Below are 27,496 nucleotides of genomic sequence, written 5' to 3' on the forward strand. Positions count from 1 at the left end.
CACTTGTTGTATCAAACTCACCTACAGTGGACTACTTACAAAACCCCTCAAAACACTCATGTGACTTTGCCTCAGCGTCAGCTGTGATTGGATAACTGGAGTAACCAGTGGACCAATGGCATCGCAGCATCTCAGATGTTGGTTTGGTGATTCTGATACGCCGGAGTCGAAGTGTGTGATCAGAATGATTTGGTTGAAGTGAGCATCCCAATTCTCTGTCTTACCCCTTCCCCATAGTTTTACACGTTCACGTGAGACATGCAAAACTAGGGGGAAGGGGGAAGACACAGAATTGGGATTGGGCATAATTCCCTCCAGAAGCGTCTCACATGAGTGTGTTCCCGAACACCAGCATCCGAACGCAAGAGAGCATGACAGCGTTTACTGTGTTTCGTCTGACGCTCTGAGAAACACTTGTTTATGATGGAGGGAAGAACAGCCACATTACAGAAACGTATTACTTGAGCTTTCCTATAGCTCTAACAGTAGAGCATTGGCGCTTGCAATGCCAAGGTCATGGGTTTGATTCCCAGGGAAAGCAAGAAGGAGGGGAGCTATCGGTTTCACTGACCAATGGCAGATTGGGGGCGTGTCCATTATTTCAGCTCTGGAGACACTAGTGGAAATGACGCACTTCAGCTTTACGGTAAGAATAAACTAAATAATGAATTAACATTAGGGCAGAAAATTTATTTTATAAAATATTTTATTGAGTATCGATGAAGCAACACATTGATTTAAATCTTTTGAAACCTCGTGAGAAGTTTTGGTATTACAACACATAGAGTAATACAAGTACATACAAAAACTGATTGGCACATCACTGGCAAGCAGACAGAGGTGTGTGTTCATACAGCAGACAGAGGTGTGTGTTCTGCCGTTCCTGATTCACACACGCTCCGCTCCTGGCCGCGCTGCTGCGCGTGTGGGAGGCGGGAAGGTTTTCCCAGCGGCTTTGCTGGGACAGTTACAGCACAGCATGCTTCCACCGATGACGGTCAGCGCCGACGCTCCCCAGCCCACGTACAGAGCCTTGCCGAACTCATACCTGTCGGCACACCAGCAACAACATCAGCGCCTGACCACTGTACCACATGACCACTTAGAGCCGGACCCGTCACATGACTTCAAGACACAATTCAATTCATCAAAAACAAAATGCACTATAATAGATGGATTTACCAGTGTATTATTGAGGTGTTAAAAATGAAGATATTAGACGTAAAGCACTGAAAAAGCTAATTATTGAGCCAAACAATAATACTTGAGAAAAACTCAAATACATTTGGCTGTAATAAATTAAAAGCATCCAAAGTATCATTTGAAGAGTGAACGCTGCCCATCTCGTGGACTCCTGACGCTTACCTCGCGTTTGTTGGAGTGAACGGATCGAAGAACTTCCGTCTTATGCTTTCTCCATACCAGCTTGTGGCAATAAGAGCACAAACCCTTGTAGAAATAAGAAGAGGTTTGACATGAACATGCTGCTGAGCTCCTGTTTCAAAGGGGTCCTATTAGCCCTTTAAAGAAGTCTGGATTTTGTTTTTCGAGTGCACTAGAATATGTGTTTTCATGCTTGATTGTTCATTAAGCGCATTATTTTTCACATATTTTACATTATTATATCTCTTCTCTGCCCAGACTGGTTGAACGCATTATTTTCGATGAAGCCCCTCCCTCTGACTGAAAGCGTTTGGCTCGTGTTCGGGAAATGTCCCACCCCTTCATAACCACAAGCTCTACTCGGATGTAAAAATTAACGATGACGTCAATTTCAAACCATTTCGAGCCTGATTCAGACCCTGACAATGTTAACGAACAAGAGGATCGTCTTTGCAAGCACTGATTTCACAGGACGTTTCTTATAATTTTCTTGTTATCCACCATTTAAATTATATTTGTCGGAAAACTATGGTAATAGAAACTGTAAACGATCATAAAATCATGGATAACTTTCCTAAGGAGTGGTGAACCATCTTACAAAAGCAGCATGTGCAGCGCACAGATAAACGTTGAGGCTATAACATTCAGGAACAGTGCTTCAAGTAAAATGTAACCACTCTAAGTTCGTCAGCCTTTGGAAGGTCAAACAAATGAGTTTTGGAAACGTGGGAAAAACAGTGTCTCTTCAACATAGTGACAGCACTGTCTCCTCAGCTCAACCTTTTTGCGTACTCCGTGGGCAGGGATTATTTAAATGAGGAACATTATGACTTCATAAGATCCGGAAGAATCGTGTTGTAGTCCAAACGAGACACTCGTTGTAGTTCTTGGAAAGTGGATTCTGTTCAATAAAATATCTCCCTTTGGAGTGGACTTTGAGCTCTGTAACCCTGTAGATCTTTTTTATGCTCAAACAGCAACATTACACACTACCTAAAGTGGAAAAAGTGGAAAACCAAAATAGCACCCCTTTAATAATTCCATAACTTTGTTGACCTCGTTAAGCTGAGCAATGGCACACATGAGTGGTTTCTGTAATGAATATAATAGCAACATATCTGCGATGACGAAGAGGACGCCTCCAGCCACGGCCACCTTGTTCTTCTGCTCTTTGTTGTCAGACAGGCAGGTTGTGCACTTCATCCCGACGGCGGCGATCAACAGGCCGATGCCACACAGGAAGGTGGCGAGGATCATGAGGGCGCGGGTGCCCTGAACTTCCCCTGAGAGAGAACCGAGAGACATCACATCATCACATTACATTACATCAGCACATCGCATCACATCGGCACATCCATCACATCACACCATCCCATCCCATAGCACCGCATCCCATCCCATCCTATGCCATCACATCCCTTATCGCATCCCATCCCATAGCATCCTATCACATCCCGTCCTGTTCCTTCCCATCCCATCCCTTCACATCCCATTCCCTCCCATCCCATCACTTCACTTCACATCCCATCCCATCCCATCCCGTCACATCCCATTCCATCATATCCCATTGCATCCCGTCCCTTCCCTTCACATCCCGTCCCTTCCCATCCCATCCCTTCACTTCACTTCACATCCCATCACATCCCGTCCCGTTCCTTCCCATCCCATCCCATCCCTTCACAACCCATTCCGTCCCATCCCATCCCTTCACTTCACATCCCATCCCATCCCTTCACATCCCATTCCATCATATCCCATTGCATCCCGTCCCTTCCCATCACATCCCGTCCCGTTCCTTCCCATCCCGTCCAATCCCATCACATCGCATCACATGAGCTGCTTCATCAACAGTCCAGGCTTGTTCACTGAAAGTGTAAATTGCAGGTTACATTTTTCTCAAAGATAATGCAATGTGCTTATTAAACATAAAGATAAGAACCGCCCACCATTGTTTTGTATGTTTTTTATTCCAAAATGTTGAATATAATATGAAAAGTTGGTACTTTTTACAGTGGTTTTAAGCACTCCCCTTCACACTAGGCTGGGCGTGACTCATAAGAGGGACTCCAAGCCTAGAGTTAGCATTAGTCTAACGGCAAATTAACCATGGTTTTTTTGTAGTAACTGTGTTTTTTTTTGTAGTTACCATGGTTTAACTATGGTTTTTGCAGTAAAACCATAGTAACTGCAAATTAACCATGGTTTTACTACAATAACCTTGGTTTAACCATAGTTTCAACCTTGTTTACTTAAACCTGACAAGAAACACTATTCCGTTAAAAAAATAAGATCTTGATTTCACAGTGACTTTATCAAATGTAAGAAAATGAGTCACTCATCGTGTGACTGCTTTCAGTTGATTAAATTGGTTATGCTGAAATAAAACATTATAAAAGAGAATCATTCTTGCCAACTCTGCATTTGATACATTTACTGAAATACCAGGTACTCAGCTAATAAAAATATGTTTTAAGAATGTTATTTCTGAATGTTCTCTGAATGTTCAAAATATCTTGGTTTTGCGAATGATAAGGGAACATTCCATTTTATCATTCTTCAAAGATTATGGGAACGCTACTTTTGAATATATAAAATAGTATATCCCAGCTGCACTGATCAAAAATGGTAACTTAAAAATTATATCATTCACTAGTTAAATTCAAGTAAAAAATATTGTTTTAAATTGTATTGTAATACTGCTGAATCAACCTAAATACATTAATTTATTCCAGCAAAATACATTTTTATGTTTTTTTTAAAGTTCTGTGAACTTTGGCTAAAGTTATTAACAAAAACGTTATTCAAGTGACGTTAATGTTAATATAACGTTCGTTCAGTGTTATCTGGTCTTTAATAATGTTCTCAAAAATAGCATAAAAACATTTATTCATCGTTTATGTGTTTTTTCTCAAACATTTTAAATTGACGTTCCTTTTTTTAAATGTTACTTGTTTCAGAACGTTCAGAGAACATTCAAAAGTAAATTTTCCATAATGACTGAAGAATGATAAAATGGAATGTTCTCCGAAAGTTCTGAAACAAGTAACATTTAAAAAAGTTTGGCGAAAATCCAACTAAAATTGTTTAGGAAAAACGTTCAATGAATGATACAAATAGCTTATTTGTTAGTGCTAACGTTTAGAGAACATTGTTAAAGACCAGATATATCTGAACGAACGTTCTATAAATGTAACAGGAAGAACGTTTGTTCATAACAAACTTGTTAAAATATATATATATATATATATATATATATATATATATATATATATATATTTTTTTTTTTTTTTTTTTTTTTTTTTGTCTTCGCATAGGCTATTGTTACACAAATACAGTTCGAGCTCAGCTCAAGATTAAAGTCTTAAACTCATACATCCCGAGGTTTTTCAGTGATCTACATCTTCTGAAGAATTCGCGGCATTCCCCAGACTTGTCTAAACCTGCGCAGGAATAAGCGCTCTCACACACACACACACACACACACAGTGATGAACGGAACTGAATGAACGGGCGCTCGCACCTGGTATCTGCAGTAGGGAGTCGTAGACTTTACACTGGAGCTGGCCTGTGCTTTGGGACACGCAGGACTGCCAGAGCCCCTCGTACATGGCCTGGGCTGTGATGATGTTGTCTCCGGCGTAGGAGGAGATCTTCCACTCGGCCATGGCTGTAGAAGCGATGAGACCCAGGAGACCCAGAAAGGCCAGGATATACCCGAGGAGCTGCAGACCCGCGTTGGCCATCAGTGCGCTGAGTCAAAGCCCGCTGGAGTGAGTGAGAAGAGCTGAGAGCTGCTGACACATGAATGAAACTCCTCCAGCATCATCATCATCATCATCCTCCTCCTCGCGAGCTCTGAAGCCACACCTGAAGATCCGCTGCGCCTCCTACCGCTCGCGCTTCACAGACACTCATATATCGCTTTATCCATTAGCTCCACTAATAAAACAACAACGACAACTAAACGTATATTAAAGAATAATTATATGACAAAAACATAAAATAGAATAGTAGGCTAGGGGTGAGCGGGGCACAAACTAACTAAGTTGGGGTTGTAACACACTTTTTTTTTTAAATACTTCCACACATGCCAGCATGACGAAGCTTAGTGTGTTTAGGGTAGAGTGGGGTAAAACGCCCCCCACCTGTTTTTCCCAAAATAACCACTAAAAGTAGTCAATATACATTTTTACTGTTGCTATGCACTACGTTGATAACGGGGATATACAAATCTCTATGGATAAGCTGACACCAGCGACACATTTGAAGAGAAGAGGATTACATGGTATGCTATAATTTTCAGATATTAGTAAATAAGTGTTTAAGAGAATATTGTTCTGCAGGATATCGCAGTGATGTATGATAGATGAATAGTGAAGTCTGTAGTTTGAGATCATATGTTATTTATAAGGAATAGGCTATAATTATATTTAAAAAATTAAACATTTTTTTAAAAAGTCATAGCTTGTGGGGTAAAACGCCACCGCTGGGGCAAAACGCCCCCTTTGTACAAAAATATTTTCAGTCAAAATACTAATTAATTATGAAGGCTGAGCAATTTTAATATTTGGTGAATAACTCCTGCCATAGTCACTCAAAACCGGGATGGCAATTCTAGTCACATTTATGTTTTGATTCACTGTAATGTCACATTTCCCTTAAGGGGGGCGTTTTCCCCCACTCTACCCTACTATTTTCCATATCAACACTAGAGAACATGGCGCCAAAATTCAGAGAGCTTTGGAAGATATCACTGAACATTTATTTTAACAGTAGCAAGCTGGCTAAATGTCTTGTGTACATTTTCATCTCTGTTTTTATGTATTTATTTATTATACAAATCTGATATTATTTTAATCTTATGTCTGTTATTTAACAGTTGATATAGTTGTTTAATGCTGATCTTGCTCAGGCGGGGCATGTTGTCACACCGTGTTACAATGAGCCCCTATTAGAACTATGCTATTATATTCTATTAATTCTATTGAGAAACCACGAGAAAAAGGTGCATAGAGACTGAGAGTCAATGTTCAGAAATTATTAATGTATTATTATGTTTTGAACTGTGCTGTATAGCTGTGTTTTGCGATGTGTTTATTGTCAAACTCAAAAATTAGTTTATTTTGAATTATTAAAAAATGTCATTTTATATGAAAAAGTTAATAGTTTGTCTTGTATATTTTTTTGATTAGATCAGATAGCGTTTTAATCTGTCATATGGTCATGTTACAGTGAGCGCCACCTATGGGGCATGTTGTCACATTTCACTTCCATTCTTTCAGGGTATATCAAGAAAAAAGTAAACACTGTATTAATAAAAAAAAAAAAAAAAAACTTGTACTAGACATGTGTGAGATTATTGTGGGAAAAATAAATACTTTGAACCTTAAATAGATTTACACAAACCGAGAAAGTCAAGAAGCGTTAGGCTGTTCTCTCTCTCCTCTCACAGCTGCACTGATCAAACATGGTGACCTAAACATGATAACATTAACTGGTTAAATTCACTAAATTAACTGGTTGCAGTCAAGTAAAAAATATTATTCATTAATATTGTAATATTGCTGAATCAACCTAAATACATTCATTTATACCAACCAAATTCATTTTCATGGGTTCAATCAAAGTTCTGTGAACTTTGGCTAAAGTTATGAACAAACGTAATGTTTATAGAATGTTCATTCAACGTTAGCTGGTCTTCAATAGCGTTCTCAAAACGTTAGCACAAAAACATTAATACATCTTTCATGGAGTGTTTTTTCTGGAACGGTTTAGATTGACATTCCTCTTTTAAATGTTAATTCTTGTTTGAGAACGTTCAGAGAACATTCAAGAGCAACGTTCCCATAATGACTAATGAATGAGACAATGTAATGTTCCCTTAATGTTCACATAACCAAGAAAAAAAAAAGCATGTAAAAAACTGAACGTTTTCATGACTTAGAAAATGTTGAATGTTAGAAAATCTGTTTTACTGGAGCATGTGTTTGTCAGCTGGGATGATATCAGAACGTTGAACGGCTTCAGTAGTTGATGTACATGTCCGAAAATTATGAAGATTATTTTAACATGATCCTAAAACAACAATATGTTTAATGAGGAGATATTGATGAGATGACAAGATCTATGACAGAACCAGCAACTTTAGGATTTTTCTGATGTATGAAATTGAATAAATATGAATATGATGAGTCAACTTGATTTTGTTTTCTTATTAAAGTGCCCCTATTATGCTATTTTAAAGTTTCCTAATGTTGCTGTGGAGTCTCCTACAACAGGTGTACATGCATCTAAGGTCAAAAAACTGTTTCATTTTCTCATAATATACAAATTTGCACATCACCAAATTTTCAATGATTCTCAAACGACTCGTCAGATGAATCAATCTCTCTAAATCCCTCCTTTCTGCGAGCTACTCTGCTCTGATTGGCCAGACAGCTCAGTCTGTTGTGATTGGTCTACTCTGCTCTGATTGGCCAGTCGGCTCAGTCTGTTGTGATTGGTCTACTCTGCTCTGATTGGCCAGACAGCTCAGTCTGTTGTGATTGGTCTACTCTGCTCTGATTGGCCAGTCGGCTCAGTCTGTTGTGATTGGTCTACTCTGCTCTGATTGGCCAGACAGCTCAGTCTGTTGTGATTGGTCTACTCTGCTCTGATTGGCCAGACAGCTCAGTCTGTTGTGATTGGTCTACTCTGCTCTGATTGGCCAGACAGCTCAGTCTGTTGTGATTGGTCTACTCTGCTCTGATTGGCCAGACAGCTCAGTCTGTTGTGATTGGTCTACTCTGCTCTGATTGGCCAGACGCTCAGTCTGTTGTGATTGGTCTACTCTGCTCTGATTGGCCAGACAGCTCAGTCTGTTGTGATTGGTTTACCGCGTACAGCGCGTCGAAAACCAAAACGCCCATTACCATAACAACATCAGCTCTGCGGGTCCTGAGGCTTCCTACACCGTAAACTAAACACAGTAACGAACAATGACGTCGATTTTACCATATCAATGCGAGCGTGAGTCCGATGATGAAACACTGGAAGAATTCATGGTAACACTTTACAATACGGGTGCACTTATCTGCATTAATTCATGCTTAACTAATGCACAGATAATCATGTGTTAATGTATGACTTATGAAGAACTAAACCATTAATTAATGATTACTGCATCAGCAAGTAATAAAGATTCTAAATGATTAATAGATTAAGTAATAAATTAATTGTTATTAATTAAATATGTCATAATGTATTAATTCCTTAATAACTTATTTTATTAACTAAAAGTGTAAATTAATGCCTTAATTACCACAGTTGGTCAAAGCAATGTACTTCAACTTCCAGTTGTCTTCTTTAATTAATCATTAACTAATAATTTGCAAATGTATCATTATGTTATGACTTTACTTGTTGAGGCACTTGACTATTAACTAATTGTTAAGTAATATGCCATTTATGGGTTTACATGGCACCAAAATGGCATATTACTTAACCATTAGTTAGTAGTCATGTGCCTCAACAAGTAAAGTCATAACATAATGATACATTTGCAAATCATTAGTTAATGATTAATTAAAGCAGACAACTGGAAGCTGAAGTACATTGCTTTGACCAACTGTGGTAATTAAGGCATTAATTTACACTTTTAGTTAATAAAATAAGTTATTAATGAATTAATACATTATGACACATGTAATTAATAACAATTCATATATTACTTAATCTATTAATCATTTAGAATCTTTATTAGTTACTGATGCAGTAATCATTAATTAATGGTTTAGTTCTTCATGAGTCATACATTAACACATGATTATCTGTGCATTAGTTAAGCATGAATTAATGCTTATTAGTGCACCCGTATTGTAAAGTGTTACCGAATTCATTCAACCCGACCCTCCATCAGGACGACTCCAGCAGGACTCAGTGTTTCTCAGTGATACTCTTCTCAGTTTGAGGAACATTATGAGATGTTGCAACTGTTATTCCTCACCATCAGCATTAACAAGTGCATGTCCATCAACAAACCCATTATTTTACTTATAGGCATACTTATTTATTTACAGAGTATTTTTCTAATTTATTGTGGTGAACATGTGGAAACTGTATCAGTAACAGTGCATACATTAGCCGAGCTCTAGCGTGAATGACTGGTGTAACATAAACGTTGGTAAAACAGATCTTGCTCCATGCTTAATCTTTCCTCAAAGTATAGTGAGAACCACAGACGATCTGCATTAATAGACACAATAGTGGCCCACAGCTGATTAGCAGAAGTATTTCAGTAATCTGAGAAGCAGTCGTGAACACAGCAAAAGTTTAGGATTATACAGCTGTGATACCGTGGTAAAGATGAACTTTAACCTCTGATTCTCCACATGCTCGTCCTTGGGCAGTGAAAAACACTGGCTTTACCTTCACATTATAGAGTACGGGGTCTCCTGGACATGATGCTCTCAGGATCAGCTGCTGGTTTGAGGCTGGAGTTTTCCCTGGTGTCTGCGCGCGCTATATGCTAATGTTTCATCTTGACGTCACAACGAAACGGCTTATGACTCGTTTGAAAAACGATTCACTTCACTGACTCAGAGTCGACTCTTACTTTTGAAAGACAATAACTTTATATATGGTGAACTTTCAGATTTAAAACTTTGCAGGATGTTTTCATTCACTCAGAGCTGTGTTACACACATAAATCCATAATAGGGGCCCTTTAAACTTTCACAAACTAACAGATGTTGGGCCTGTTAAAATGTGAGATTGAATTTGTAAATGATGTTGATTTATGTGATTTTCTATGGTGAACAGTGTTCGCAGCTCTGAAACCCACCTGAATTCTGTTTACCGTAGCAAAGCAAATAAATCAAAGCCTGCACATCTGGTGTTGCTCAACGGTCTGAGTGGGTCAATCCATTAGCCTCGCTCCGCTCAAACCTTCCTCTGTCCGGGGTTTACCACCACATCAGCTCTGGATTCGGGAGAATTCTTCATTAATGCTGAACTAAGTTAATGATATTTTGACCAGCACTCATTGTGTTTCAGCAGTCTGATGTCACAGATCGACTCGACCAATCACAGTCAGTCTCATAGATCGACTCGACCAATCACAGTCAGTCTCCTCAGACAGACAGATCATCAGACGGAGATCCTCAGAGTCACTCATTTCTCCTGGAGCTGATGTGTGCAACAGCGGTACGTCACAACACTGTTTATTTCCAAAGAAGAGCAAGGCATTTCTCATTTTCATGCATTTTGTTTCTTTATTTCATGCATTTTAAGTTGTAGTCCCCTGATCCTATTTTATGACCAAATTTAAATGTTCAGTAACACTTTACAATGAGGTTCATTAGTTAACATTAGTTAATGTATTAACTAACATGAACTAACAATGAGCAATACATTTGTTATTGTTACTCTACTTGTTAATGTTAGTTTATAAAAATCCAGCTGTTCATTGTGTGTTCATGTTAGTTCACAGTGCATTAACTAATGTTAAGAAATACAACCTTTGATTTTAATAATGTATTAGTAAATGTTGGAATTAATATTAACTAAGATTAATAAATGCTGAAGAAGTATTATTCATTCTTATTTCATGTTAACTAAGGTAGTTAACTAATGTTAACTAATGAATCTTGTTGTAAAGTGTTACCAAATGTTCTTTTTGCATAATTTTAATGTAAATACTTTTCATTGGAATAAATAAGCCGATAAATGAGATCTTAACAATTCAAGACTGAATTCATTACCATTAGTCGGGTATCATGAACAATAGACAATTATTTTACAGCTTTTATTAATCTAGGTTAATGTCAATTTATAAATATACTGTTGTTCGTTGTTAATTCATTGTTTACGCAATAATAAGGTCCTGTTAGTTAAAGTTAGTTAATGCATTAACAAACACTATCTAACAATTAGCAATACATCTGTTACAGTATTTAGTTATCTTTGTTAATATTAGTTAATAGAAATAACTGTTCATTGTTAGTTCAAATTCGTTCAGGTACAATAGTTATTAAATGTTATTACTGACAATAAGTTAGTAAATGTTGACATTAACGTTAACTAAGATTAACAAATGCTTTAGACGTATTTTCCATTCTTAGTTCATGTCAGTTGTTAACAAGTGAAACCTTATTGTGAAGTGTAAATGTGTGTAAAAGTAATGGGTCTGATTTCCGAGGGAATATACTGTAAGGTTAAGCAAAACCTTTCATTTGCTTTCAATCATCAAGGCCTAATGTGCATTAGATGACATCCAGCATGTTTTCTTCTTCTCACTGTAATGAGTCTTCGTGAAAATGTGGAGATCTTTGAACCTCACGTAACATCTGCAAACTGCATATGAGAGGAAAATGCTATTATCTTTGGAAACTGGAAGAGACGCAGCGACTGCAGCTGACCTGTGGCTTTTCTGTTCCCAGAAGTCATGAGCAAACACTGGCCTGCGCTTCTGCTGGTCCTGATTCAGCTGCACTGCAGTCGTGGCTGTCCTGAACTGTGCCAGTGCTTCTCGGCTGCTAAGGTGGTCTGCGCAGACGACGCCATGAGAGCGCTCCCGCTCAACATCTCAGCTCAGGTCAGAGAGCTGATCGTAGTGGCGTCGGGCCTCACGCGTCTGGACGGACACTCCTTCAGAGAGAACCTCAGACTCAGCAAACTGGTGTTCCTCAACGGCCAGGTGAAGTCTGTCTCGGGCGACGCCTTCGACCGGCTGCCGGAGCTGCGGGAGCTGGAGATCAGCGGGAACTCCTGGCTGAGGCTTGAAGTGCAGGCCTTCGGCTCGCTGGCCAACCTCACGACACTGATGCTCAACCACGACAAGATCGGCGTTCTGGATGCCGGCATCTTTGACTCTTTACAGAAGCTGGAGATGCTGCAGTTGAGAGGGAACGACTTGCTGTCTCTTCCCGTTCGTCCCTTCCATCGTCTCCACAAACTGCAGGAGCTGGACCTGTCCTTCAACCACATCGGCTCGGTCTCGGCGGATGTTTTCCAGAACAACTCTCTCCTGAGAGCGCTCTCGCTGCAGGCCAACATGATCCCGCAGCTTCCGGCGGGGATCTTCTCCCACCTGGATCTCCTGGAGGAGCTGAACCTCCGAGGCAATCGCATACGCAACCTGAGCGTCGACGTGTTCCCGCCCAGCCTCCGGAAGCTGATCCTCAAGAAGAACGATCTGGCGCAGCTCCACCCCTCGGTCTTCCACAAACTGCTGCACGTTACCTATCTGGACTTGTCTCAGAATCGGCTCTCCGAGGTTCCTGCGAATCTCTTCCAGAACCTCATCTCGCTGAAAAAGCTGGATCTGTCCGAGAACCGGATTACGACGCTTCCCGGCACCGTCTTCAAAGGGCTGTTCGGTGTGAAAGCCATCCATTTGCAGAAGAACAACCTGAGCTCACTGGAGGAGGATCTGCTGAAGGATCAGCACGACATGGAGCAGCTGTACCTGTCCACGAACCGGCTCCGGAGAGTCCCGCACGGCTTCTTCGACGATCTGGACTACCAGTGCCTCGTTCAGCTCCACGGGAACCCCTGGCACTGCGACTGCGGGATACGCTACCTCTCCGACTGGATCAGGAACAACCTCAGGAACGTGGAGGACGTGACGCGGGTTTACTGTCAAGCTCCCGAGTTTATCCGAGGGCACAGCCTGGTGTCCCTGGACGAGGAGCGGATCGTCTGTGGGAAAAACTCCAGCTCTTCCGAGACAAACGTTACCGAGATCCCAGTTGATGGCGATGTTGGCGATGGTGGCATTCACTGCTCGCTTCGAGACTTCAAAGGCCAGGCAACCGTTCAGTGCAAACTCACTAAATGCACCAGCGTGAAGTTTCAGGCTCTTTTTGTATTTGGGGATGGAAGTGAATCAGAAAGAGTTGTGAGCAAAGAGTGGCCAGCGCCTGCCGGATGCTCCAATGGGACGGCTTAGTGCTCTCGTTTAACAGCACACACGGCAAAGAACCAACCGTCATACACTCTCAGAGAAAAGAGCAAAAACTGTACAGTTAGGTACAGCTTGTCCCTGTAAAGCCTGACATATGAAATTATAGTAAAAGGTTTTTTTTTTGTTTTTTTTTGCAAATGGAACATTTAAGGTTTGTTGAACCTTTAGACAAAATATAAAATAAACAAATAAAAGTGTGCATAGGCGTTTTAGGTTTTATATCATATTTGGGACATCAGGCTTTTATGGCTCAAATATTCTGATATCCTGAGAATATGGAGGGAAAACAGCTCAATTTTATTCAGAGGCTCAAACTGAGCAAAAATATGCAATTTGGTGCACATGCTGATATTTATATAAACTTCTGATGCTTGTAATGTAAATCAATGAGATCTTTATAACAATATAGCAGATACTTACATAAAATTCATATAAATATTGGTAGTCACTCTATATCTGCCAATAATATGTCTTAGTAAGTTGATATTATAATGCTTAGTTTTATGATCAAAGCTCTGTAGTTTTAAAACATGTAATGCAATGCAATGCAATGATGATTGAGAGACGAATAAATAAACATTTCTCCATTTTCTATAAAATGATGTATGGATAATCAAGTAAACCTCAGTTGCTTCCGTCCAGTAAGTGTTCTTCTTGAAATATAAATAACAACAATATCAGAGTTATTTTTACATTTGCTTGAAAGACACGTGAACCACGAGCTGAAGGAGGACGTTTGTACTGTAATACCAAAAGGCACTTTACTTGCTAAAAAAGCCTAAACTATCAATCGGAGGACAGAAGGACTGTAGTAGATTGTGTGCAAGAGGTTAATCAGCAAAGTTTTGATCATGTTGGTAATTTAGACGCCTTAGAAATGTGCATATCAATTATAATGCAGTTATATGGTTAAAGTGCCACTATGAACTTTTAGGGTGAATGAAGTATAAACTTGTCGCTTTAAGGGTTCTGCCCCAATCACAAGCTGACGTTTTTTGCCATCTTTTCTGACAGAGTCCCAGAACGCTTTGATGTAGAGCTGATTCTCTCCACTGGTGTATGTTAATGACTAACCCAAGCGTAAGCCAGACTCATGACAGCCGAGATGAATCAATGAGGGACGTGATAAGAGAGGTGGATGAACTGGACCCGTGCGGGTCAAAGAACAGTCATGAGACTCATCCACAACACAGGCCCTGTTTACTGCTGGTATAAGATGCGTTTTGGTCGATCGGATCACTGGGAGACACATTCCCGTTTACACCTGGTGTTTTAATCCGTCTCTTTTGTCCACTTTAAACCACTTCTGTCCTGATTTCTTCGAGGGGAGGGTCTATGGGTGGGTTAATGTATGGGTATTTTTAGATCTTTCGATCTAATGGACGAAATAAGCTCATGCAAATGACCATACACACGAATGCAACCGGAGAAGAAGAAAAAAACACACGGAGAGCAGCAGCTTAAGTTTCTCATCTTCAAACCAAACTGTCGGTCTTCACCCGACAAAGTATAAATCCCATCTGGCTAGTGTGCTTCCCGTAATGTTTACGCATTAGGTCAGTAGGCAGAGAGTAGGCGTTTTGCAGGTCTTCTGTGGCTGTTTGCAGGTCATTCGACCACATGAGTGTTTGCACTATGAAAGCAAGTCGAATGCATTTTCGACTACCTCTGGAAGTTGTGGAAAGTGGACAAGCTCAAAACGTTTTAGACCTTGTTTACACCTGTATTTAGCGTCATATACTTGTGATCCAATCGACCAAAACGCATCTTAATACCTTAGTAAACAGAGCCACAGTGTGTCAACAAGCCGAACCATTCATTCATTAGTTGTACTTACATGCCATCCAAAAAAATAATAATGTGCAATTGGAACAGCATTTGTGCTGCCTTTGTGAGTTTGAGTCAGCTCTCTGGAGCAATGAACCGTATTTTAAGTGTTTAAAGGGGATCTATTATGCCCCCTTTGCAAAGTGTAGATTTTGGGCTCTACTAGAATAGTTTACTTTTCGAAGTGGATCTCTGATGCTGCGTCTTGGTGTTGATGCTATGGGGAACGCCATCAGCATGACCGGTGTCACATGTAAACACACAGCAATATTCATTGACAGTCGGTAGTCCAGGACGTTGCACACGGAGTGCCTGTGAGGATAAACGGCTGTCCGAGTTACACGTCATCAACTATTTTGTCTGCAGGTGCCGTTTGTTTGTAGCACGTGGAAAAGAAGATTCCAATTTTTGGATTTGTCAATTTTTTAGAAAGTCCATGTCTCTGTGTCCTCGTTTTATGACACCTGAGGACACCCACGGTTTTTGCGTTGAGAACGGAGCAGGGCATAGCGCTCACAGGTCGGGCTGGCAGAGAAATTTGAGAAAGGGATTTCGCTTTCTCGATCCTAACTTATAGGCTCTGCCGATCTTCTGGATCCGGAAGCCCGCTCTTCGGCATCTTCTGATCCAGCAGAGAGCATGTTGCTGGCGGCGTCTAACTCCGTCTAAGGCTATGGCCAGGTTGAATCTGACCGGGTCACGTGAAAAACAGGATCTCACTTCTGGTAGACTGGATGAGCGATTTCTGGTGAGCCATGATCATCCCTCCCCCATGAGCCTTACTTTTCTTCCAGATCTTCTCAACGAGATGGAGAAGTCCTGGAAGAAGCTATATTCAGCATGCATTATTCCCTTTCAACATTAGAATTATGCAAATGTGAAAGGATTGCGTGAGTGAGGATATGTGATATGGCTAGCTATCTCTCGTAGAGTGAGGCACCCTCATTGAAGGCTCCGGCAAGGCGTGTGCGGCAGCGGGTCAAGCTGGTGGTGCCCTGCATATCAAGCTGACCTGCTGAAAGACTTGGATCAGGGGCAGGGATCGTCTCCTGAAGTGGTTGCTGAACTAAGCCGCATCAGACTTGGCTTTCCGTGCCACCAAACACATGGCCACTGATATCAGTCATTTGATCCCAGGATGGTGGTTGCAGAAAGGCATATTTGGTTAAATCTTTCAGGCATCAAAGATAAAAAAGAAAACTTTCACCCTCTGGACAGGAGATACATCCCTAGCGACACCAAGACCAGTGTTGAGGTTCTACGTTCGAAAGGGAATGTCTCAAGTTGTGTATGCAACCTGGCAGGGGTGCCGCTAAGGGGCTGGGGGTGGGAGGAGAGTTTGGACGATTCCAAGGGCCCACACACTTTTGGGGCCCCCAGAGATTGCGGTAGGGGGCCCAACCTCATATTCTTTCATAGGGCCCAAAATCCCCTGCAACCCGGTTCCCTGAGAAGGAGAACAAGATGCTGCATTTTGTTGCCATGCCTTACCTGTGTGTCTCCTTCAGACGAGAGTTGATGAGTTGACTTAGGCACCCTTGTGATGTCATGGACTGCCGTCTGCCAATGAATATTGGCGTGTTTCAGACACTGGTCAAACTTATGTTGTTTCCCATAGCGTCAACACCAAAACAGAGCATCTCGTTCCCCTTCTCAGGGAATTGGGTTGCATACACAACTTGAGATGTTTTGATTCTTGAATTTTCAAAAAACACATAATTTTCCCATATTCTCCATTGTTTCAGCTCCTCTTTTCCCAGTCTGTCAGTAACGCTCTGTTTAGTTCCTGTCTCTATGAAGCCCCTCCTCCTGAAAAGCACACTGTGCTCTGATTGGTCGGCTGGATCAGTGTGTTGTGATTGGTCGAGCGCTTCGAGTGTGTTTGGGAACTGTCCCGCCCCTTACCATAACCGCCAGTTTAACACACTACTAACTAACTCAAGCAGGCCCCGCCCCATTATTCTGCGTATGAATTATTATAATGAGGAATATTGTGACGTGTTTGTTCCCGGAAGAAACTCAAGACTACACTGGAGGCGTTTCAGGAGTTCAGAAACACTGACACTGATATAGAAAATTACTCCACTTGGAGTGACTTTGTGCTTTGGAACTTTACACATTAAAGAACTAAAAAAAGTTAAATAAGACTCCCTTAATTTTTTTTTTATTTAACCTTTATTTAACCAGGAAAAGTCCCATTGAGTTACAGTAACTCTTCTCCCAGGGAGTCCTGGCCAAGACAGGCGGCCAAAAAAGTTTTTTTTTAAATAAATAATAATAATACATAAAAGACAGGACAAAGATTACACACTACACCACAAATCTCCATACACTATACACACACAAACAAGACATTATACTTAACATAAGCAAATACAGACATACAATTTAAAGGGTACCTAGTTAAACGCAATTACACCGTTCAGTCAGAGTTGACTTTAAAAGGTTTTTTAAAGTATTAATAGATGGAAGTGATTCTAGATTTAAGGTGTTTTGGACTTCATTCCAGACATTTGGTGCATATGATGAGAAAGTTCTGTTCTTGTTGATGGAATAATTAATAGTTTTTTTTTTGACAACCTTGTCCTGTAAACACTATTTTGGTAAGAAAGCACATTTGAAATGTAGAGGGGTAATTTACCCATTAGTGCTTTAGCAATAAAAATCAATAAATGGACTTTCCTTCTGGGGGCGAGGGAGGACCATTGTACAGTTTCATACAGAGCGCAGTGTTAAACGTGTCTTAAACTTGTCTTAGCTTGCACACAGCAGACATTAATATCAGGGCAGGAACACCTGATGGCCGCAGTGCTGTCAGCTCACCTGTAGGTGGCGTATCGCACACAGAAGCAGCTCATTCATCAGGGTTAACTATAGCCTACACATGAATCAGTGCAGGAACAAGACATTCACAAGCAGATCAGCGTCTCATGTGCTGCTCTCTGATGTCTGGAAGCACGGTAAATCATTGACCAGTTATCAGAGATCACCACACACAAAGCCATGTTATGTAATGCCACATTCCTGCGCCTTCAGAAGACCAATGAACGGCTGTCTTCAAGTGTCTGGCCCGAGCTCATGTGACTAACAGCGTTCGGTTACACCTACAACAATGAACAAAATGTGAACGCTAAAGTTATATTGAGCCAGAGGACGGTTGTATTACTCAGATGCTGCTCTTTAAAAGCTCAGGAGACTTAATCCTTGAGGAAATAACAATAGACAGACATGAGACATAGTTGGCATCCAGATGACATCTACACTGCACAAGATGATGTTCTTCCTCAGAATGTTTGTCTTGTTTTCCAGTACAAACATTCTTAAGTAAAGATACATTTACTGGAGAAGAAAAATGACTGGAGATATCAAGTCAAGTCAAGTTTCTTCTTAAACTAAGAACAAATATCAGAAAAGAAACTTAATTCAAAGGGAAAACAAGTTTATTTTTCTGAATCCATTGGCAGATGAGCTTTCTTGTTTTAAGCATAACCACTTCATTCTGATACATTTTTCAAAACACAAAACCCAATGGCGCAAGAAATCTGCTCCTCAAGTCTTGATTTAAAAATGCTTAGATATTTGCACTGAAAAACAAGACAAAATGTGTAGTGTGTTTAGAATGTGAGCACAGATTTGAGACACTGTTGAGATCTTCTGAAACATATGTGAGATTATAAGACACATCTGAGGCCTCCACATGATCTCAGCGCTGACAAACAACTGGAAGGCTAGAGATCTAACTTGCGAATTTCTTCTTTGTAGGGAAGAAATTTTGAAAAAGTGTTATTTAATTTTTTTATATTGCATATATATTTTTTAAATACATATTTTTAATGTTGTCACATTTTTATTCTTATTATATACATATTTTTTTTATACATTTTTATTAGTTTGTTTCCTTTTGGTTGTAATTTGTAAAAATTTTAAGTAATATTTAAAAAAAACTAAACATTTTGTTATATTGTACTTTTTGTTTCCTATTAGTTTCATCTTAGTTTTTAAATACATATTTTTAATGTTGTCACATTTTTTTTTTTATACATTTCCTTTTTAATATTTTTTAAATATATAGTTTTTTTGTTTGTTTTTGTATAAAACATTTTTTAGTTTGTTTCCTTTTGGTTATAATTTGTACAATTTTAAAGTAATATTTAAACATTAATGTTTAACTTTTTGTTTCCTATTAGTTTCATCTTAGTTTTAAATGTGTTGCTGAAATGATGACAGTTTTTGTGAGATTGTTCCTTGTTGAATGATGTGACAATGAGAGCTTGTGTGTTTCTAAGCACATCATATTGATGGTTCAGTGCGTTTGTGTTTGTCTTGAATATCTCATTCGGCCGATCAGTGTGAGTGTGTGTGTGTGTGGAGGAATCTGCTGGTATTGTTGGAGTCCCTTCCCCCATCCTCGTGTGTGTGTGTGTGTGTGTGTGAGGCAGGGAGGCTCATGGGAACAGCAGTGGAGGGAGAACGAGAGCAGAGGGAGGATCCGTCTTTCTTTTCACTAACTCTGGATCTGAGTTGGGAAGAGACTAATGAGAAAGCAATGATCTGCTCGGAGATCTGGACTAAAGTTTGAGACTTCAGCACAGACGGCCTTCAGCAGATTTACAACTAAACTATGACAACGTGAAGTGAGATTCCTTTCCCTCTCATCTCACAAACACAAGACCAGCCAACTCTCCAGCAAGCCAAGGTAAGCAGCAGCTCTCTCGCTCGCTCTCTCTCTCTGTTCTCATGAATCAGTCTTCACACTGCGTTCAGGGCTTTTATTGGTTCTGATGACAGCTGTATTGAATGGCTCAGATCTGTGTGTGTGTGTGTGTGTGTTCTCTTCCAGAGCTTCATGAGTTTGTCACATCAGAGGGTTTTCCCCCCTAAAATCTCAAGACACAAATGAGTCAGTCGTGTCCCTGCTAACAAAATATATGGTCTAATAACATGATGAAAATGTTATTATTAAGTTATGCAAATGTAATTTGTGAATGTTTGAAAAACGTGTTTTCTAGGTTATGTGAGCGTAAAGGGAACTTTCCTTTCCATTATTTAGCAAACATTGTGGGACGTTATTTTTAAATGTTCTGAAACAAGTAGAAACATTTAAAAAACATAAAACGAATGTCCATCTAAAACGTTTCAGATAAAGCACTCCATCAATAATGTTTTTGTTCTAACATTTTAAAAACATTATTAAAGGCCTGATAGCTTTGAACAAATGTTCTATAAGTGTAGCGGACGAGCGTGTGTTCACAACTCTGAGAGAACGTTATGTGAAGTCCTGTTAGCTGATGGTCCAGAGAGAGTTCTGCCTGAGTTCTGGTTTACCCCTTCTCCACCAAGGCAGTGCTGGTGCTGGTTCAGAGCCAGAGCCTAGTTTCAAACCAGATCTTTGTCTTTCGACTCCCAAAGCACCAGCTCTGAACCAGGAAAAGTGGTTCGTAAGTAGAACCAAAACATTGCTGGTCTAGAAGTAAGAACCGCTTGCGTCAGGGAGTTATCGTGACCAACAAGAAGAACACAAACTTGTGAACGGCATTTTTTAAATAGCAGCTAATCGAGTTAATAGCAGCTCGATTGTAATCTCCATCTATGCCGGTTATGGCGAGCTGCACGAACGCGCTGGATTCGCCGTGTTTGGATGCTGATGTCAGGTTCGCAAAGCCATGAGCATCAATAGTAACACAATGACCGCCATTGTTGATGGAAGGCTTGTTGGAGATGCATCGAAGCGGCGCGGACCGATCGGAGCTGCGGGAGTGTGTGGAGAGCATACGACTCCTTGTGCTTTTGGACCGCTCTCACAGTGCTTCGATGTCATGCGCCGATCGGTCTGCGAGAAGACGAACCATCTCGAACAAGCCTGGTGTGTTTGTGTGTGGCGCTGCCGTGCTAGCGTTGCTGGGCAACATGAGATGTATACAGTGACGTAAGATCTGGCTCTGTGGCGGCTCTCTGGCCTGTTCTGCTAGAGTTCTGCTAGAGTCCTGATAGAGTTCTGCTAGAGTTCTGTTAGAGTTCTGCTAGAGTTCTGCTAGAGTCCTGCTAGAGTTCTGCTAGAGTTCTGCTAGAGTCCTGATAGAGTTCTGCTAGAGTTCTGTTAGAGTTCTGCTAGAGTTCTGCTAGAGTCCTGATAGAGTTCTGCTAGAGTTCTGCTAGAGTTCTGCTAGAGTCCTGATAGAGTTCTGATAGAGTCCTGATAGAGTTCTGCTAGAGTTCTGCTAGAGTTCTGCTAGAGTCCTGATAGAGTTCTGATAGAGTTCTGATAGAGTCCTGATAGAGTTCTGCTAGAGTTCTGCTAGAGTTCTGCTAGAGTCCTGATAGAGTTCTGATAGAGTTCTGCTAGAGTCCTGATAGAGTCCTGATAGAGTCCTGATAGAGTTCTGCTAGAGTTCTGCTAGAGTCCTGATAGAGTTCTGCTAGAGTTCTGCTAGAGTCCTGATAGAGTCCTGATAGAGTTCTGCTAGAGTTCTGTTAGAGTTCTGCTAGAGTTCTGCTAGAGTCCTGATAGAGTTCTGCTAGAGTCCTGATAGAGTCCTGATGGAGTTCTGCTAGAGTTCTGTTAGAGTTCTGCTAGAGTTCTGCTAGAGTCCTGATAGAGTTCTGCTAGAGTTCTGCTAGAGTCCTGATAGAGTTCTGCTAGAGTTCTGCTAGAGTTCTGCTAGAGTCCTGCTAGAGTTCTGCTAGAGTTCTGCTAGAGTCCTGATAGAGTTCTGCTAGAGTTCTGCTAGAGTTCTGCTAGAGTTCTGCTAGAGTCCTGATAGAGTTCTGCTAGAGTTCTGCTAGAGTCCTGATAGAGTCCTGATAGAGTTCTGCTAGAGTTCTGTTAGAGTTCTGTTAGAGTTCTGCTAGAGTTCTGCTAGAGTTCTGCTAGAGTCCTGATGGAGTTCTGCTAGAGTTATACTAGAGTTCTGCTAGAGTTCTGCTAGAGTTCTGCTAGAGTCCTGATGGAGTTCTGCTAGAGTCCTGATAGAGTTCTGCTAGAGTTCTGCTAGAGTCCTGATGGAGTTCTGCTAGAGTTATACTAGAGTTCTGCTAGAGTTCTGCTAGAGTTCTGCTAGAGTCCTGATGGAGTTCTGCTAGAGTCCTGATAGAGTTCTGCTAGAGTTCTGCTAGAGTCCTGATGGAGTTCTGCTAGAGTCCTGATAGAGTTCTGCTAGAGTTCTGCTAGAGTCCTGATGGAGTTCTGTTAGAGTTCTGCTAGAGTTCTGCTAGAGTTCTGCTAGAGTCCTGATGGAGTTCTGCTAGAGTTATACTAGAGTTCTGCTAGAGTTCTGCTAGAGTTCTGCTAGAGTCCTGATGGAGTTCTGCTAGAGTTATACTAGAGTTCTGCTAGAGTTCTGCTAGAGTTATACTAGAGTTCTGCCAGAGTCCTGATAGAGTCCTGATGGAGTTCTGCTAGAGTTATACTAGAGTTCTGCTAGAGTTCTGATAGAGTCCTAATGGAGTTCTGCTAGAGTTATACTAGAGTTCTGCTAGAGTTCTGCTAGAGTTCTGCTAGAGTTATACTAGAGTTCTGCTAGAGTTCTGCTAGAGTTCTGATAGAGTCCTGATGGAGTTCTGCTAGAGTTCTGCTAGAGTCCTGATGGAGTTATACTAGAGTTCTGCTAGAGTTATACTAGAGTTCTGCTAGAGTTCTGCTAGAGTTCTGATAGAGTCCTGATGGAGTTCTGCTAGAGTTATACTAGAGTTCTGCTAGAGTTCTGCTAGAGTTATACTAGAGTTATACTAGAGTTCTGTTAGAGTCCTGTTAGAGTCCTGATGGAGTTCTGCTAGAGTTCTGCTAGAGTTATACTAGAGTTCTGCTAGAGTTCTGCTAGAGTTATACTAGAGTTCTGCTAGAGTTCTGCTAGAGTTCTGATAGAGTCCTGATGGAGTTCTGCTAGAGTTATACTAGAGTTCTGCTAGAGTTCTGCTAGAGTTATACTAGAGTTCTGCTAGAGTTATACTAGAGTTCTGCTAGAGTTCTGCTAGAGTTATACTAGAGTTCTGCTAGAGTTCTGCTAGAGTTCTGATGGAGTTCTGCTAGAGTTATACTAGAGTTCTGCTAGAGTTCTGCTAGAGTCATACTAGAGTTCTGCTAGAGTTCTGTTAGAGTTCTGCTAGAGTCCTGCTAGAGTTCTGTTAGAGTTATACTAGAGTTCTGCTAGAGTTCTGTTAGAGTTCTGATAGAGTCCTGATGGAGTTCTGCTAGAGTTATACTAGAGTTCTGCTAGAGTTCTGCTAGAGTTATACTAGAGTTCTGCTAGAGGTCTGAATACTTTCCGTACCCACTGTATATGATACAGTTATAAAATGAATTAAAAGAGTACAAAGATGGTACAGGGAACAGAGAACAGTGAACAGAGAACGGGGAAAGGGGAACGGAGAACATGGAACTGGGAACAGGGATTACACAATTACTTACATTGTTCATGGAACATTTTGTCCTGAAATATTTTAGTCGGACATTCATCTAACAGTTTTTAAATTTTGCTACTTGTTTCAAAGATCATATAAATGTAATGTTCCCATAATGTATGAAGAATGATACAATGGAATGTTCCCTAAACAATCATATAACCAAGAAGAAATGCTTATAAAACATTTAAAAAACTGGAGATTTTGAATGTTCAGAGAACATTCAGCAATAATGTTAATAAAAATGTTAGAAAAATGTCAGGTTCGCAAAGCCATGAGCATCAATAGTAACACAATGACCGCCATTGTTGATGGAAGGCTTGTTGGAGATGCATCGAAGCGGCGCGGACCGATCGGAGCTGCGGGAGTGTGTGGAGAGCATACGACTCCTTGTGCTTTTGGACCGCTCTCACAGTGCTTCGATGTCATGCGCCGATCGGTCTGCGAGAAGACGAACCATCTCGAACAAGCCTGGTGTGTTTGTGTGTGGCGCTGCCGCGCTAGCGTTGCTGGGCAACATGAGATGTATACAGTGACGTAAGATCTGGCTCTGTGGCGGCTCTCTGGCCTGTTCTGCTAGAGTTCTGCTAGAGTCCTGATAGAGTTCTGCTAGAGTTCTGTTAGAGTTCTGCTAGAGTTCTGCTAGAGTCCTGCTAGAGTTCTGCTAGAGTTCTGCTAGAGTCCTGATAGAGTTCTGCTAGAGTTCTGTTAGAGTTCTGCTAGAGTTCTGCTAGAGTCCTGATAGAGTTCTGCTAGAGTTCTGCTAGAGTTCTGCTAGAGTCCTGATAGAGTTCTGCTAGAGTCCTGATAGAGTTCTGCTAGAGTTCTGCTAGAGTTCTGCTAGAGTTCTGCTAGAGTTCTGATAGAGTCCTGATAGAGTTCTGCTAGAGTTCTGCTAGAGTTCTGCTAGAGTCCTGATAGAGTTCTGCTAGAGTCCTGATAGAGTTCTGCTAGAGTTCTGCTAGAGTCCTGATAGAGTTCTGCTAGAGTTCTGCTAGAGTTCTGCTAGAGTCCTGATAGAGTTCTGATAGAGTCCTGATAGAGTTCTGCTAGAGTTCTGCTAGAGTTCTGCTAGAGTCCTGATAGAGTTCTGATAGAGTTCTGATAGAGTCCTGATAGAGTTCTGCTAGAGTTCTGCTAGAGTTCTGCTAGAGTCCTGATAGAGTTCTGATAGAGTTCTGCTAGAGTCCTGATAGAGTCCTGATAGAGTCCTGATAGAGTTCTGCTAGAGTTCTGCTAGAGTCCTGATAGAGTTCTGCTAGAGTTCTGCTAGAGTCCTGATAGAGTCCTGATAGAGTTCTGCTAGAGTTCTGTTAGAGTTCTGCTAGAGTTCTGCTAGAGTCCTGATAGAGTTCTGCTAGAGTCCTGATAGAGTCCTGATGGAGTTCTGCTAGAGTTCTGTTAGAGTTCTGCTAGAGTTCTGCTAGAGTCCTGATAGAGTTCTGCTAGAGTTCTGCTAGAGTCCTGATAGAGTTCTGCTAGAGTTCTGCTAGAGTTCTGCTAGAGTCCTGCTAGAGTTCTGCTAGAGTTCTGCTAGAGTCCTGATAGAGTTCTGCTAGAGTTCTGCTAGAGTTCTGCTAGAGTTCTGCTAGAGTCCTGATAGAGTTCTGCTAGAGTTCTGCTAGAGTCCTGATAGAGTCCTGATAGAGTTCTGCTAGAGTTCTGTTAGAGTTCTGTTAGAGTTCTGCTAGAGTTCTGCTAGAGTTCTGCTAGAGTCCTGATGGAGTTCTGCTAGAGTTATACTAGAGTTCTGCTAGAGTTCTGCTAGAGTTCTGCTAGAGTCCTGATGGAGTTCTGCTAGAGTCCTGATAGAGTTCTGCTAGAGTTCTGCTAGAGTCCTGATGGAGTTCTGCTAGAGTTATACTAGAGTTCTGCTAGAGTTCTGCTAGAGTTCTGCTAGAGTCCTGATGGAGTTCTGCTAGAGTCCTGATAGAGTTCTGCTAGAGTTCTGCTAGAGTCCTGATGGAGTTCTGCTAGAGTCCTGATAGAGTTCTGCTAGAGTTCTGCTAGAGTCCTGCTAGAGTCCTGATGGAGTTCTGTTAGAGTTCTGCTAGAGTTCTGCTAGAGTTCTGCTAGAGTCCTGATGGAGTTCTGCTAGAGTTATACTAGAGTTCTGCTAGAGTTCTGCTAGAGTTCTGCTAGAGTCCTGATGGAGTTCTGCTAGAGTTATACTAGAGTTCTGCTAGAGTTCTGCTAGAGTTATACTAGAGTTCTGCCAGAGTCCTGATAGAGTCCTGATGGAGTTCTGCTAGAGTTATACTAGAGTTCTGCTAGAGTTCTGATAGAGTCCTAATGGAGTTCTGCTAGAGTTATACTAGAGTTCTGCTAGAGTTCTGCTAGAGTTCTGCTAGAGTTATACTAGAGTTCTGCTAGAGTTCTGCTAGAGTTCTGATAGAGTCCTGATGGAGTTCTGCTAGAGTTCTGCTAGAGTCCTGATGGAGTTATACTAGAGTTCTGCTAGAGTTATACTAGAGTTCTGCTAGAGTTCTGCTAGAGTTCTGATAGAGTCCTGATGGAGTTCTGCTAGAGTTATACTAGAGTTCTGCTAGAGTTCTGCTAGAGTTATACTAGAGTTATACTAGAGTTCTGTTAGAGTCCTGTTAGAGTCCTGATGGAGTTCTGCTAGAGTTCTGCTAGAGTTATACTAGAGTTCTGCTAGAGTTCTGCTAGAGTTATACTAGAGTTCTGCTAGAGTTCTGCTAGAGTTCTGATAGAGTCCTGATGGAGTTCTGCTAGAGTTATACTAGAGTTCTGCTAGAGTTCTGCTAGAGTTATACTAGAGTTCTGCTAGAGTTATACTAGAGTTCTGCTAGAGTTCTGCTAGAGTTATACTAGAGTTCTGCTAGAGTTCTGCTAGAGTTCTGATGGAGTTCTGCTAGAGTTATACTAGAGTTCTGCTAGAGTTCTGCTAGAGTCATACTAGAGTTCTGCTAGAGTTCTGTTAGAGTTCTGCTAGAGTCCTGCTAGAGTTCTGTTAGAGTTATACTAGAGTTCTGCTAGAGTTCTGTTAGAGTTCTGATAGAGTCCTGATGGAGTTCTGCTAGAGTTATACTAGAGTTCTGCTAGAGTTCTGCTAGAGTTATACTAGAGTTCTGCTAGAGTTCTGTTAGAGTTCTGCTAGAGTTCTGCTAGAGTTCTGTTAGAGTTCTGCTAGTGTTCTGCTAGAGTTCTGCTAGAGTTATACTAGAGTTCTGCTAGAGTTCTGATCATTGAGATCTTGGTGAATCTGAGCACAGTTGTTTGTTTGGAGACTCTGTTGGAGTCAAGCTTCTGTTTCTCAGGAGCAACATCTGAGACATGAGCAGAAGTGTGTGTTTGCGCTCACTGACTCTCACTGCAGGAGGAATAATGGAGGCTCGGTGTTGTGTGTGTGTGTGTGTGTGTGTGTGTGTGTGTGTGTGTGTGTGTGTGTGTGTGTGTGTGTGTGTGTGTGTGTGTGTGTGTGAGTGTGTGTCCTCAGGGTTGGGCATTTAATGACAAGTGCTGCGAGAAGCTTTACTCCAGGAATGTTCAGTGTATCTCCACCCACCCACACACACACACACACACACACACACACACACACACACACACACACACACACACACACACACACACACACACTTCACTGCTATCACAGCCACTTTCATTGATAAATCTCACTGGAGATCCTCAGTTTGGCCCAAGAAGAACACTCTGTCGAGTGTTTGTGTGGTAGTGATAAATCACAGTCCCTCACACACACACACACACACTCACACACATAAAGAGAAACACATGTTCAGCAGTGCAGCCGGATGAACTGCAGCGGATGAGACAGAGAGAGTTTGAAGGGTTAAAGAGCTGGAGCTGGTGAAGGAGAAGCAGAAGCTCACTACGGGAAGCATCCGAGAAAACTGACCAGTGTGTTCACACACACACACACACACACACACACACACACACACACACACACACACACACACA

At 41.2% G+C, this 27,496-nt stretch overlaps 3 protein-coding genes across 7 annotated transcripts in view; 2 read left to right on the forward strand and 1 right to left on the reverse strand.

The window, feature by feature from the left end:
* Positions 1-678: 678 nt before the first annotated feature.
* cldn1 (claudin 1) lies at positions 679-10,369 on the reverse strand. Of its 4 annotated transcripts, XM_084412396.1 has the most exons (6): positions 10,205-10,369; positions 6,790-6,858; positions 4,904-5,174; positions 2,498-2,666; positions 1,366-1,449; positions 679-1,048 (listed from the first exon to the last, which is right to left on the reverse strand). In XM_084412396.1, the coding sequence occupies exons 3-6, from the start codon at positions 5,124-5,126 to the stop codon at positions 889-891; spliced, it is 636 nt and encodes a 211-aa protein (XP_084268522.1). In that variant the 5' UTR covers positions 5,127-5,174; positions 6,790-6,858; positions 10,205-10,369; the 3' UTR covers positions 679-888. The 4 variants fall into 4 exon arrangements, with proteins under 4 accessions (XP_084268522.1, XP_084268521.1, XP_084268520.1 ...); XM_084412395.1 differs by lacking the exon at positions 6,790-6,858 and having other exon boundaries at positions 10,205-10,366; XM_084412394.1 differs by lacking the exons at positions 6,790-6,858; positions 10,205-10,369 and having other exon boundaries at positions 4,904-5,271.
* Positions 10,370-10,501: 132 nt separating this feature from the next.
* Positions 10,502-13,919, forward strand: LOC311292646 (uncharacterized protein). Its single transcript, XM_084412393.1, has 2 exons — positions 10,502-10,566; positions 11,802-13,919. Exon 2 carries the CDS (start codon positions 11,807-11,809, stop codon positions 13,310-13,312), a length of 1,506 nt encoding a protein of 501 aa, XP_084268519.1. The 5' UTR covers positions 10,502-10,566; positions 11,802-11,806; the 3' UTR covers positions 13,313-13,919.
* A 5,360-nt stretch (positions 13,920-19,279) lies between these two features.
* The window catches only part of tns3 (tensin 3), a 59,183-nt gene continuing 50,966 nt past the window's right edge, over positions 19,280-27,496 (forward strand). For both annotated transcript variants that reach the window (XM_084410853.1, XM_084410854.1), the window contains exon 1: positions 19,280-19,850. The gene's annotated coding sequence lies outside the window, so the exon portion shown is untranslated. The remainder of the gene's footprint in view (positions 19,851-27,496) is intronic.

This window comes from Rutilus rutilus, assembly GCF_951802725.1.
Source record: "Rutilus rutilus genome assembly, chromosome: 6".
NCBI classification, from domain to species: Eukaryota; Metazoa; Chordata; class Actinopteri; order Cypriniformes; family Leuciscidae; genus Rutilus; species Rutilus rutilus.

What these genes read in the sequence shown, in the direction of transcription:
- cldn1 (XM_084412396.1), bottom strand. Translation starts at nt 5,126, where the DNA reads ATGGCCAACGCGGGTCTGCAGCTCCTCGGGTATATCCTGGCCTTTCTG. An exon ending in CTCCCTACTGCAGATACCAG is followed by an intron (nt 2,667 to 4,903) that starts GTGCGAGCGCCC and finishes GTTCTCTCTCAG; the next exon opens with GGGAAGTTCAGGGCACCCGC. An exon ending in TTCACTCCAACAAACGCGAG is followed by an intron (nt 1,049 to 1,365) that starts GTAAGCGTCAGG and finishes GTGTGCCGACAG; the next exon opens with GTATGAGTTCGGCAAGGCTC.
- LOC311292646 (XM_084412393.1), top strand. Translation starts at nt 11,807, where the DNA reads ATGAGCAAACACTGGCCTGCGCTTCTGCTGGTCCTGATTCAGCTGCAC.